Source organism: Pteronotus mesoamericanus, unplaced genomic scaffold, assembly GCF_021234165.1.
Source record: "Pteronotus mesoamericanus isolate MK-2021 breed Mesoamerican mustached bat unplaced genomic scaffold, CSHL_Meso_final contig_29, whole genome shotgun sequence".
In the NCBI taxonomy this organism is placed as follows: Eukaryota; Metazoa; Chordata; class Mammalia; order Chiroptera; family Mormoopidae; genus Pteronotus; species Pteronotus mesoamericanus.
The window spans coordinates 3,572,997-3,587,195 of record NW_026555123.1 but is presented as its reverse complement, the minus strand read 5'-3'; the positions used below and the strand labels follow the sequence as shown (position 1 = coordinate 3,587,195).

General features: G+C 51.8%; 1 protein-coding gene across 1 annotated transcript in view; it reads right to left on the bottom strand.

Moving 5' to 3' along the window:
* ITGA2 (integrin subunit alpha 2) overlaps nt 1-1,609 on the bottom strand; it is a 79,298-nt gene extending 77,689 nt beyond the window's left edge. Inside the window, exon 1 of the mRNA XM_054575365.1 lies at nt 1,555-1,609. Coding sequence (XP_054431340.1) covers nt 1,555-1,609 — 55 coding nt within the window. The remainder of the gene's footprint in view (nt 1-1,554) is intronic.
* Nucleotides 1,610-14,199: the final 12,590 nt, after the last annotated feature.

Here is a 14,199-nt window from a genome sequence, read left to right as displayed (position 1 = left end):
AAGGAAGAACGAACTATAAAAAACGTTTTAGTGGTGTCATTTTCAATGTCCAATGCTTGCACGGAGTTGTCCTCATGAGCTAATTCCAGGTTAACGTCTCCGTGCCTGACTCCGTGCCCTGAAGCAACACATTCCACCCCAGTGCTTCTCGCTCCTCTTGAAAAGACAAGCCTCGACATCTCGAAGATGAGAAAATGATGTTATGTTTCCATAGCCTCGGTTAATAATGGGTAATTAAAGAGAGATGAAAAGCTCGGAATTAAGTGTCTATTAGCTCTTGGGAAGGTAGAAGTGTTGCAGGGCCTGAGTTTCAACGTGAATCGCCCTGAAACCCCCAGGTTAGGGCGAAGGCCCCTCAGAACGCTCTCCCGGAGGAGGGTCAAGAGAGGGTGCCTGAGCACCGGCCACCGGTTACACAGGGAATCTGATGATGCCTGTGCTTGCTGGCATGGGAATGGTGTGACTCTTTCTCTGTTCCCTCCAGCCAGAGAAAATGCTCCAGGGTCACAGAGATCAGGTTTCTTCCACAAAAGGGAAAGCCTGGCTAAACGCCTCAAGGGAGGACCGGCTAGGGAATATTTCAGGTAACTTCTTTGGAAAAACATTTGAAAATCAGAGACCATGTATTTGTATTGATAGCTGATCAAACTACAAAATACAAATGTGACTCCGTTCCTCCCCCCCTTCCACCTCCCCCCCTCCCCAGGGAAGGAAAATTTATTAAAGTTCACACTGGGCTCTGCAGAAGGCCTGGGGAAGGCACTCTTGGGGCGCAAGGGCGGCGCAGCGGCGACGACGGTCACTCCCAGCCTCCTTTCCCAACTTGGGGCGAAAGAAGCCGAGCCACGGGTGGGCCCCCGCGCACTGCCCTGCAGTTGGAGCTGCCGCTCGCTCAGTTTTCTTGCTGCGGCGCCAAGATCAAGAAAGTGGAAAGAACTTTTCCTGGCCCGAGTTTACATTCATTGCACAGACGACGTTAGAACAATGAGAGGAAGGCAGGAGGGAAGGAAGAATCCCCCTTCGCCAAGTCCCTAAGAGGCGCTGGGTTTTTCTGGCACCTACGGCCAAGAAACGCCAGTGCCACGTCCTGGAGAAACGGGGGCGTCAGCGCACGCTTGGGCTGAAAAATCAGCATTTGCGGCACCCGGGTTCCTGCAAAGCCACCGGGCAAGGCTGGGAGGAGGAGCAGGTTCCCGGGACCCACGGCACCCCACCCCCGCCCGGGTCTGGCGCGGCACCTGTCTCAGCCGCGCTGCGGCACTCGCCCTCTGGACACGCACTCGTGGCCACCGTCTGTGCACAGGTGTCACCGTGCGCGTGTGCCTAAAATCAGAGCTCGCACTGCCTTGACTTTGAAGTGTGCTTAACGGACGGCAAGCCCCGCTTTCGCGGGGACACCCGGGGCGACAGCACGGGATGACAGTCTCTCCCTCCGCCCCGGAGGGCTGGGAACCTGGGTGTACATGGAGTCGGAGCGGAGACGCGCTCTGCCTGCGCCCCGGTCCCCACGGCCCGCCCCTGCGGCCGCCCCCGCGGAGCGCAGTCCTCGCTTACCGTGAAGGAGCAGCAGCAGCCGCAGCGGCGCGGTCCCCGTGCGTCCCGGCCGCATCCTGCGCCTGCCCCGGGGGCCGTAGCTGCTCGGGGCTGCAGAGGGACCAGAGAACCCCGCCACTCGCCAGAGGCCGTCCAGAGGGCTGGGCTCCCTGCCCGGGCGAGCGCAGGGAAAAGTCTCCGGCAGCTCCGGGACGCCAAGGCCCGCCCCGGCCCGCCCCGGGGCCTAGGCAACGCGGATGTGCCCGCCCCGCCCGCCGCCCTCAGGCCGCACCTGGCCCCACGCCCCCGGAAACCGCACCTTCGCCCCGCGCTCAGTTCCCCGCCCGGGGGTCCGGAAATCGACCGGGCAGTCCGGGCACACGCGGCGGGCGACAGCCGGCCTGCCACCACCCCGCCCCCTGGCAGCCGGACGCCCGGGTCCCCGGGACGACCCCGCAGCCTTTCTGCAGCCCTGGCGGCTCCTGGCAGCGGTCGCGCTCGGGGGCCGGAGCTCTGAGCCCCGCTCTCCAGGGGCTGCGCAGTGCGGGCCTGCCCTGCCTTTCCCAAGAAACAGGCAGAAATAAGCCTGGCGGAGAAAGAGACGAAAATAAGCCTGGAACGACCAGGTTAGAGAGACAAAAATCCGCTCCCCAAGCTATGATTATCCTAGGTGACATTTAAGCAAGACCTGCTGCAGGGGCGCCGTGTCTGTGTGTGTGTGTCTGTGTCTGTGTGTGTGTGTGTGTGTGTGTGTGTGCACATGAGCAAGCGAGAGATCCTCGTTCGCTCCTCTCCGCCAAGATAACGCGGAGCTGATCTCACTACTGACTTGGAGCGATTTACTCCAAGGCGCAGAGGCCCACGTCGGACCGAGAGCCTTCCCTTCGGCGGTGCTGCGCCACGACCATGGCACCTGCTTCCACCGCGTCCGCCTCGGATCTGGAAAGAGAACGTTCTGCAACCCCGTGCGGCATTCTCACCTACCAACCTAAGAAACAATAGGATATTCGCTTTTCTTGAAACCTGACCCTTTCCTCCAAAGATTCCGCCACCGATTCCCAGCATATTGCTGAAGCGCGAATTCTTCCCGCCGGTGACTACTTTTGTGAAGCGATCAAAGGTTTTAATAAAATTAAACTTAAGGAGTTGCTGTCACCATTGCAGGTCTTTGTGGCGCGGGTACTAAGAGCAGGGAGGGATGCTGAGGGTATTGTCACTGGAAAGCCAAGTGATTCAAGGTGCAAAGAACTTCATTAATAGGCGACAATCAATTAAATGCTCCCTTTCACCATGGCCCGGGCTGAAGTCTCGAATTTTTAAAGTCTTAAATTGCTATTCTTAATACTGGTTCTAATTATAACCATAAACTCAGTACCTTTGAACTCAAAATGCATAGCCGTCGGTTCTTTTCCTGTCTTATCTGCTTGACTAACTCTCCTTACGAATCCTGACCAACACCCGCGGGCCTTTTTTCTGACCTGTCTGTGCTCCACACCCCTGCTTACTAAGGCTTCGGATATCACCTGTGCGCTCCCAGGTGGCCGCTGGCTCACCCACACCCCGCCTGGACTGCCCCCGCCCTTGCAGGAAGTCGGCCAGGTTTCAGGGAGGTGAGGAGATCTGTTCCTGTGACTCACTGGAATGTGTGTGAGTGGTTCCCAACAGACGGCGTTTGGGCAGCAGCAGAGCTCGCTCTTGCGAGACCGAAATTTGTCCTTGGTCTTTGGGTGCTGGAGATGGAAATGCACCCTTTTCTACCTTTGTGCTGAGGGCTGGACCAATGAGCATTTTGCTGGCATGGCGGACAAGAGAAATCAGGAGTTACATTTTCCCAGAGCAGACAGGGGTTTCAAATTTCAGGAAGCAAAGTGTCGACTCCTGCTCCACGTTCATTGTCAGAGTGTGAAGAGTTCGGGAGACCCAAGTCTGAGAACGCCCGCTTTAAATTCCCAGGGGCGTCGCCGCGGCACTGCTGTGCTGGACCCCACGTGCAGAGCAGGGCACCAGAGGACGAAGGGACGGCGTCGCAAACGCCGCGGTCGCGGGGGCTCTTTACAATCTTAAAATTATTGACAGTCTCTTGGGGTGGATGGATTTAAAAATGCATTTCACACACACACGCATGCGCGTGTGCACACACACACGATAGACGGAATATTATTCAGCCACAAAAAGAAGGAAACCCTGCCATTTGCGATGCCATGAATGGATCCGGAGGACATTATGCCGAGTGAAGAAGCCAGACAGAGAGAGACACACGCTCTGTGGTCTTCCTGATGTGTGGAACCTAAAAAACCGGCTCAGGGTGCAGACAACAGAACAGAGCCTGCCTGGGGCTGGCGGTGGGGGAACTGCCGAGGTGCTGGTCTTAGGGTGCAAACTTTCAGTTCTAAGATGAGTAAGTTCTGGGAATCCGATGTGCAGCGTAGTGACCGTAGCTAATAATACTGTGCTATATACCAACAATTTGCTAACAGAGTAACTCTTGAGTGGTCTCACCACACACACATATACACACACAGTAACTCTGTGAGGTGGTAAATGTGTTAAGTAGCTTGATTGTGGTAAAAATTTCACACGGATGTGTATATCGAACCATCACTTTGTACATTTTAAATATATAAACTGTAATTGTCAATTACAACTCTATGGCTGGAAAAAAATATTGAGGATCCAAAAAAACTTTTGTTTATGTGGATTATTTCTACCAGTGCTTACCAAGTAAGAAATTGGCACAGATAAATCTTCCGATATTTATGTGTTAATTCCCTAAAAAAACAATAAGGCTATTACATGTTAACATAAAAACATATCTTATATAAAATAACTTCCTTTCCCAAAACAAAAAAATTCATGAGAAGAATTACATTTTTTGCCTGTCTTTTAAATGTCTGCCTAGAAATGAACACTTGGATTTTCATATCTGCTTCTGCATTCAATCTGTTGTGATATGTAGTTTTAATGAGATTGCATGAATTATTCTGGTATTACACAGATGTATAGTTGGAAAAATGGAACACAATTGTGGATCTCTGTACCCAGCCACCAGAATCTTAAGAATTCGTATAAAGTTCTTAATGGGGTTCAGTCACAGAGACCAGCCAGATGGTTTCAAGCACCGATTACTCTCTCGAGGCTGAGTCCTTGACGTGGCTCCTGGGCCAGGGGCCAGAGGTACATTCCAAAGACAGGAAACGGCAGGGAGCCTCTGATTGTCTGGGCTGACCGGCAGTTACGTCTTCTTGATGACCTCCAGCACCTGGTGCATTAAAATGCATTGGCCTATTGAGCACTTTAAACTGGTCTTATACCCATTCAAGATCTTGTCCCTTCGTGTATTGGTCATTTGGAAAATACTGGTTTACTGAGTTACGCAGATCTTTCCATTGCTGATACATTTCAGGACACGATATCAAAAAAGCTGCGTTACTACCTATCTCATCAGAAAAGTCTTCTCATATAGGGATACTGTCAAGCACATGCTGGCAGATACATATTTTCCAAAATTCTCATTCTTATTGGAAGGCTTGAATTTTATCATTGGCAATGCATACGGTATTGGTTGTTCTGTTTTAAATAAAAAACCCACTTTGTTCATTTTTGAGAAATGCCTGTCTTACATCACAGTTCTCTTTCTAAAATGCAGGGTTGATCGGCTGAAATCTTTCCACGTCTACGGAATGCAGTTCCAGTGCCTGAGCGTTTGAACTTCCGGTGACCCCGAACCTGACCCGCAGTCTCTCTCTGTCCCCCGCCTTCTACGCGGCACTCAGGCGACACTCAGTTCACCCATGTACTGACTGCATTGCCCACTCTCCTCCACCCATTTCTGAGCTGTCTTTATGCCTAGAACGTCTTTCTCTTTTTCTCCATTTCTTAAAAGTCTACTTCAAGGCTCCAATCTAATTTTGTTTCATCTGCCAACCTTTCCTATCCCCTTTATTCAGAACGAATTTTTTTTTTCTTCCTTGGCTCCCGACTCCTCTAGTTTAAAACAACCTTATTTTTGCCTGTATTATGGTAGGACTTGAGTTTAATTATAAGCGATGCTCCACTTCTCTCTTAAATGTGGGACCTCTGAAATCTTACATATTTATATCCCAAGAGTTTAGTCCTGTACCTGGCAAATGAGCTCCTAAAAACAGTTACTAAGTTGAAATGACTTCTGTAATCGTTCCATAGTCTTCTCCCCAGACCGGAGAGGGGGAGTGGATATGAAATTCCATAGAAGTTCTGGAAATTTTGAAATGAATTAACCGGGGACTTCTCAGATGTTACCCAGTAAGCCAATGACGAGGCTGAGTGACTCTCAGAGTCCACTGTGCCTGACTCACCCCAGGTCTCTTGGCACTGGCGGAGTTGCCTCATGCCCCAAAAGAAGAGAGAAACTCTCAACTTAAAAAACAAACAAAACAGGTGAACAAGCGTAGACTCTGCGATCCCCAGCCCCCTGGCCTCGTTCATACGCCACACACCTGTCCCCCCCTTGCATGCTAGCACCGCTGGGGCTGACAGTCCTTACTGGTGGCCACCGTCCTCATCACCTACCTACGTGGCAGACATGCAAACGATCTGCCAGCTCTGCCCACAGGTCATGCTGAGTTTGCCATGACTCCCCTCCAGAAGTCACTGACTCACACCGCCCTGCCCCCCAGGCATGTGGACTGACACCAGACCAAGCTGGGTGCACCAGGCTTCCTCCCTGGGATTGTGCTTGGGGGGGAGGGATCATAGAGACCCTTTGCTGACCACGGGGACTAGCACTTCATGTCCCATTTTCCTTAAGGAGCACAGAAAGTGCCAGTTTGCAGTTTTTTATATAAAACAGAGATGCAGAGATAAGAAACCAAGATGCTGAGGCTTGCACGAGGGAGGGAGGGAGGGAGGGAGGGAGGGATAGCACAAGGGAGGGGAGAGAGCACGCACTTGCTTTCATTTTTATCTTTTTCCATGTTCTGTTTTCAGCCATTTGTGAGATCTGACCGCCTTTCCTACCTTTACTTCCCCAAAATGCCCCTGTACCCCCTAACATTTTCCCTTTTTCTTTTAATCTAGTTCAAGTAGGTTTTTATTCCTTGTGCTTGCTTACGTTTAAGACATACGAGTGTCTCCTCAGGGAAATCCTTGAGGACAGTGGACATGTCTCGTTAACCTCGTTTACTCACAGGCCCTAAACCAGGGCCTGACACAGAGTAGATGTTCAATAAATGTTTGTTGCCCTAATGAGTAAATGCATTTGCTCAAATAATGGCTAATAACATAATTTAATAAGATGGGCCAGAGGAAAGAAGAAGTTAAGAAGCTTGTCTCTTACGATGTGGAAAAGCTCAGTGAAGGGGAAACATTGTTCACATGTACTTTAGATTTTATTTTTGTAAGAAATGTGTCATGTGAGGGACCAAGCCAGCTGTATGGCTCTTGCTATTTTCCTTCTCTGGAAAACTTACATGGTTCAGCTAGAGATCAGCTATTTTTCAAGGGGGGAAAAAAACCAATCTAACTTAAAGTGGCCGAAGTCAAAGAACAGGCGGTGAAGCGGTGCGAGGAAGCTTCTGAGGCCCCGCGGACGCGGACGTCTTTGCAGCCTGGCGTCAGGGACCGAGAGCAGAGGCAGGGGAGACCCGGACCCAGGTCCCGGCACACGGAGCGGAGCTGGGCGAGGCCTCGGCCCCCCTTCCGGCGGGCCCGCTGCTCCCCCTCCCCTCAGCCCCACTTCCTCTCTGATCACTCAGCGTTTCCCCTGCCCTCGGGCTTGACCTCTCAGGTGCCTCTGGTTTCCCCCGCCTGCCGCCTCAGTCCTGATTCTCAGCACTGTCTTCTTCAGCTCAACACACTCATAAGACCATGCACAATGAAAACTTTTTTTTTTTTCCTTCAAGTTCTCTGCCCAGGATATACCACTTTTTATTCTGGAGGTAGCGTCTATCATTTCTGGAGCCAAGGCCCTCCCGTCTCCTTTCTCGGCCACTTTGCAATGTGACATCCAGTGCTTCCTATGAGTGGCACTAGCTCCTACTTTATCTGAAGTAATTTCCATTGCCCAGTTTAAATGGGAGCCTGCCCTTTTAGCGAGAAATGCATTTTAAGTGTTTAACATCAAAAAATCAAACAGAGCCAACTTTGCCATTAGGATTCATTTGACGGGCAGGCCCAAGAGTGAGTTTTGTTGACACATAAAAGAATGCAATCAGTGAAGACGGGCAGAGCCTCTCAAGGTTTCGAACGTAAGCTTTGGCGGGACTCTCGGGCTTCGTCACCGCCTGAATCTCTGCTCTGACAGCGCCCCGTCTGCTGGACGAGAAAGCAGCTTCTCCCCCTGGCTCGCAAACATCAGTCCGTTCTGTGGTCTTCTAGGACGGGTCTCTAAGTTGCCTGCGTAATTCTCTTCCAGACTTCCTACCTCTCTTCCTCACAAATTCTCCCCATTCCTAACATGATCCCCTGCTTAAATTGATTTGAAAATCTTGCAATAACTTCACTTTGTCAGTCATTCACTCACGTAACACCTGTCTATTTTGCACCGGCTGTGGTGGGCTCTCAGACAGACGGGAGCGGAGCAAGGACCGTGGGCCAGAAATGGAATGTCACGGGGGCAGAAAGCCCCAGGTGCCTAACAAGGGGCTAAACTGGGAGAACAGGAACCTCGCCCCCAGGATAACCTCTCCTTCTGGAGCATCTCCCTGGCCATGCGGCTTGGACCCTCTCCTAACCTGTCCTCCCCGGGCATGTTGCTAGTCGTTCAGGTTAGACCCCTTAAAAAGGGGGACAAACAAGCGGCGGGGGGGGAGCCCTGAAGCATTAGGCCCCCAGGACAACGAGGTTCTGACCTGCATCAAATACGTCCAGGCCTTGGCTGTGTTTCAGTCGCAGGCCCAGAAAAGCAGCAAAACCTGACAGGCAACACCTAGGCTGATATCAGGACCAGCTGCCTTGACTGAAGGCCTCCTGCCCGGGAGCCAACCGATCGGGGAGACCGGGGCCCCGAAAGGACACAGCTGGAGAGCGGACGCATGCGCTGTCGAGCTCCCCGCCCCCAAAATCTCCGCCCTTAAGAGCCTTGAGGATGGAGGCCCCAGCGTGTACTTCCTCCTGGGTGCACACCTGTGTCTTTCCTGTCCCCCTTTTCCCCCCTCCCAGGTAAGTTACCTTTCCCCTTCTTTCTTTTCAGCTCCAAGGTCCTTCTTTTGCCTCTAGAACTTGTTTCCCGGGCTCGTTTCTTCTACTGTTCACTTGTACCTCTGTGACTTTCTAAATAAACTTTCTCTTATCGTTTGTGTCTTGACTCTGGATTCCTTCTTAGCCAGAAGTCAAGTATCAGGGTTGCCGAACCAGGCACAGTCTGGCCCCACCCATCTATCCCTCGGTGCCATCCTCGCCACCGACACTGCCGTGTGCAAAGAACGGGGCCTGCTCTGTGGAGAGAACGAGCATGTTACCTGGCTGTACTCCGCGGGCTTGCAGTCTTCGCCAAGCACTGGCCGAGGTGCCCTGCCCTGGCTGAAGCCACAAGGCATTAGAGCAGAGCGTGCAGGTGCCATTCAATGGAATGAGAGGTCGCTGCGGCACACTTTCTTCAGGTTCAGTGCAAATCTTTATTAAAAAAAGTACAGTTCCATGGAAAGTGGCTTATACTGTCAAAAACCTCTAGATCTGAAGGTTAATCAAGATGTTTTATGGTGCAAATTTGAGGGGACCTAACATTTTTATAGCCCTTAGAACCATGCCTTCCCACATAACAGGCTATGGAGTACAGATGAGAGCCCACTCAGGCAAGCGCCCTGATGTTCTCCTTTGCAGCTCCCTTCTGTGTCTGCAACGCTCTCCACCCCTGAACAGCTTCTCGCGTCCCTGGGTGGTGGCTTGCACAGGCGACCTCCCAGGCGGCCCGGCTGCGGCTGGCGGCTCAGCTCTCCCGACCCTGCGGACGCGGGCCCCTTCCCGCTCCGCAGCCCCGCCTCCAGTTCAGGCTGCAGCCTCGCTGGACTCCGCCTTCCAAGGAGGGGCTGCCCTGCCCCGAGAGCCGCAATCTCCCAGATCCCAGGCTTCCTGCCTTTTCCATCTCCTGGCACACAAACACTAACTTCCGAATTCTGCAGCATACCAGAAAATAGATTTTTTGCTGATGTGACAAAAATTGGTATAATTTTTAAATTTATTTTATTGTATTTTTCCCATTTTCATTTGCACCCCTTCTACCCCTTCCCCCAGCAACCACTGCTCTGTTGTCCATGTGTGTGAGCGCTTTTTCCATTTCGCTGGATCCCTGCACCCCTAACCCCTCCCACCATAGCTGTCAGCTGCTCTCCGTCTAGGAGTCTATTTTGCTCGTTAGTTCAGTTTGTTCATTAGATTCCGCATGAGTGTAGTTGCATGGTGTTTTTCATTCTCTGACTGGCTTATTTCACTCAGCCTAATGAGCTCCAGGTCCATCCATGCTGTTGCAAAGGGTAGAATTTTCTTCTCTTTTTTTACCGCCAAATAGTATTCCAAAGAGGTGTAACTTTGAGTCATTCACACTGAATGGCTGCTGTTGCCTTGGCTGTTCTCATTTTTCTAATTTGGCAGTCTAAGGGAGAGGAGGCCGGCGGCCCGGCTGACAGTCGCTGCCCCGAGGGATTCTCCAGCGCACTTGCTCGGCCCGTGTGACCTGTGATCGGGGAGAGTGGCCTGTGGCCATTCCCCTGTCTGCCGCCGGGAGAATGCCTGCCTCCAGGGAAGCTGGAGGTCACAGAGCATTCAGATCAGTCACCGCATCAGAGCCCGACACACGGCTCCCTCCTGACCCTTGGCTCTTTTTCAAAACCCAGCTCAGAAGTTTCCCTCCGTGTTTCCTCGCAGTTTGTCTTCTGGTCTTTTCCACTCTCCGCCTTCTCCTCCCCCAACTACCCGACCCCACAGGGCAGGCATGACCAACGCTCAACTCCAGCCCGGACGTGAGCCCGGTCACATATCTGTATAGATTTTTAAGTATGAAATTTTAATAGTGATTGTATTTGTTGTGCTGCTAACAGCAACAGTGTGGTATAACTGACATATAATAAACTGTACATACTTAAGTTATACAATTTGATGTCTTGCTGTTTCATACTTATACTTTGAAAAATTAAACTAATGTGAAAATATTTTTAGGAGCACACACACGGTTGTGTAGGAGCATGTGAGTGTGTGCTTGCACATGCATGCATGTCTGTGTGTCGCACTGGGGGCAGGGAGGAGGCGCTGCCGGGGGCGGGCTCATGTCAGGGTCAAGGTGGAGTCGGCGGGGCTATTCGGGCTGATCCACACAGCTGTCTGGGCTGCGACACGTCCCGGGAAGGGCTGACCCCAGCAGGGGGTCAAGGTGTGCAATATTAATCCAAGACACAGAGGTGTTCAAGGGGCAGGGTCAACCTGAGTGAAGCAAGGCGTGCACTCCACATCGCAGGCGTAAACATTATCATAATCACAGAGCGAAATGGTGACGTGGTAGCGCCCCCACCCCCGGGGTAGAGTAAAAGATGGTGCCACCTGTTGGTGAAATTATAACACAAGTGAAGAGGAAGGTAGCTTCCTCGTTCCAACAGACATTACTAGGACATGAACCAGAGAGAAGGACCGCAAGAAAGAACCCCCTGGGAAGGGTTCACAATATGCCACCCCCAAATAGGCCACTTGGACCCCAAGATTCTTTTGAGCTAAAGGCGATGAGGATTAGGTGACACAAGAAAATCTCTCTGCCTTCTCCCATCGACCAGGACGGGCGGGACAGTCCCTGAGTGCCAGAGACAACTCTAGACTCAGCCCAGACAAGACACCGGAGGAGACCCTGCACCACGCCTTGCCCATTAGCCCCGCCTTCTGCTCCTTTCCCCGCCTATTTACTTTCCGCTGTCAGCCGCCCCTGAAGTCTAAACCCCTTTCCCTTTGTGCGTCATTTCCCACAAAACGACCGCTCTCTGTGAAGATGCTGGGTAAGCAGCAGGTTGCAGCCACTGCTTCTCACCCAGGAGGTCGAGAGGGCAACCCGGCACTTAGCCCTTGAGGTGGCCCTTGAGGTGGCCGTGGCCACACGGAGGCACCTCCCCTCGCCGGGTCCTTGGACCCGACCCCTGGCCCGCCCCCATCCCTGCTGCCCAAGCTGTTTGAAAAGACTCATCCTCGAAGGAGTGAGCTGCCTTTGAAACGGTCTGGATGGTACACGGGGCTGAATCCCGCTGGGCCTCGGTGTGAACTCCTAAGATTCGGCCAGGCAGGTGCAGAGGCGCGCTCCTCTTGCGACGCCCAAGATGAGCCTGGCGTAAGTTCCCTTGCCTGTCCCGCCTGCCGCCTGCCTGACTGCGGTGGCCCCCTCTTTGTCTGCGCTCTCCCTGACCTCCCTGTGTGGGGCCAGTGTGCAGGGCAGTACTCCAGTTTCCAGTGCACACGCTCGATGCCCACGTCAATAAACTCCTGTTGGTTTTTTATCTTGTTATCCTGTCTCTTACCGGACCACGTCCCGGCCCCCTCCGGGGAAGCAGCAGGGTGGAGAGAGCACGTCCTTCCCTCCCCTGCACTGCCCGCGTGTTCAAGTGACGCGTCCCCAGAGCAGCAGGCGCTGTGACTGGGCCGCGCTGCACCGTTAGGGTGGCGGGGGGCCCATCGCGGGAGTGGGAGGAACCAAGGGAGGGAAGACCGGATTGCCGCTCGTGGATAACCCTGCGGTGGGCATCGCAGAAGCCCGCAGACGAGGGGCAGGAAAGCACGTCCGGAGCAGGGCCCAGCGGGAGGGCTCTCACTGAGCCACGACAGCGCAACCGCTGCGGCGCCTCGAGGAAACGACATGCCAGCCGGAGGGTGCTGGGCTTACCCGCATCTGCTTGGCGTATGCTATATTCCTGTGTGTAAGCGGCCGTTTATTTTGGTCTATGGTCTGTTTCTACCCCATCCTGCCCCGCCCGCCCCCGCTCCCCCCCCCCACAAATTAGGGTCTCCTTATAGTTTTCTTACTGGCTCTGAATATTCGCGAAGCAGCAGGGCTCCCTGTGCCTGCGGCCTTCAGGCTGTGGTCCACAGAGACGAACGCGGGGACGCAGAGGAAGAGGGCGCGGCTCGGGGCGGATCGGAAGAGACCAGGTCCACCGGTGGCCCAGCCGCTGGCTGCGCGCTGGTCTTCATCACCGGCCGTGGCCGTTTTTCATGATCGAAAATATAGGTGTGTGTTCTGTAAGCTTTGGCAAGCAACATGTGCCTGCTTTTCACTTCAAAATGTATCACTGTTGTTAATGTTAATTACCGTGGGAGTTACATTTAAGTAAGTTACTTGGAATCTAAAGGAAACACAGCAGAGAGAGGAACCATTCGACTGCCTACCAAGTGGCCCCGAGTCTCCCAAACCTCAGAATCCCTTCCCTCGCCACTCTCCTACGGGCCACATTACACTTGGAGGTACCAAATCCCAGATCGCACTCTTCAAAACCGTTTTCTGGGGTAGAGAATCACGCTGGTTTCTGAGGCGGCTTACGAAGAACACAGGAGCCGAGCGCCCGTCAGCCTGGCCCGCACCTGCGGGGCGGGGCGCGGCTCTCCGAGGGGTTGGCAGGTCCTTAGCAGTAAAGCAACGGCCGCCTGGCACGAGTACACAGAAAATCTTCCTCCTCGGCGTCGGCTGACAATAATGGCATGAATTCCTAGTGAATGAAAAAGCTTAAAAACCTATTTCTTAGTAACCATCACCAAAAGATATTCGTGTTTATAGATACCAGCGGTGCATTCTTGCTGTTGTGGAAAGTATCCCTGAAAACCAGATGGTTAGCAACTCCTTCTCCTTGTGCAGCCTTTTTTTTTTTTTTTTTAAGCTTTACCAAGCTGAGCATCTATATAGGTAGTGAAGTTATTTTTGAACACAAATTTCAAAAGATCCTTATTCTTTAAAAATAGTAATCAGGACTGATAATTCACATACCAGGTGCTGGTATTCTTTTCTTTTCTCTGAAGGTATGGAGGCTGTTGGGAAACTGTACCTGTGAGACAGGTTGCCCGTTAACTGTCCTCACAGGCAAGTGGAGAGAATGAACAATCAGATGTTTGGTAACTCTTGTGTTTCTTTATTGAAAGATGCTGCAGTTATTATTACAAAATGATAAAGTTCCAATTCAGAAGGAGCCTCATAGTAGGCAATCAGTTTTTAAAAGTTGGGATGGACTTCCCTTGTCACGAGTAGCCCAGGCATGGAGTGTTCTCACTCTGTAGTTCTTATCTTTAGAATCAGTTAAGCAATGGTGTGCGTCTCAAAAAATTTTTCAGTGAGCACTAATATATTGCACAATACTAATTAACTACAGAAAAAAATGTAAAAAAAAACATTACTGAAGGAGTAATTTACTTTTCAGTAGCGATAAGAAAATGGTAACTCCCTGGAATTTAATTTTGTGGTGTTTCCCTTTTCAACAAGGACAAAGTAGGTTGACCTTGCTCAGAAATGCCGCAAGCTGACCAAGCGCCCCATGTGTGCAGCTCCTTAATTGGAAGAAGACCGGCCAGTTATTAGTGTGAACTCCTGAAATGCAATGCCTTGAAGATACAAAATTTAAAGTATTCTTCAAACCTCTCATGAGTCAAGGAATGTGGATGCTGTTTTCATTAAATACTGTTTGCGCTGAGCTATAGCGTGAATTATTAAAATAGTTTATAAAACCAATATATTATTCA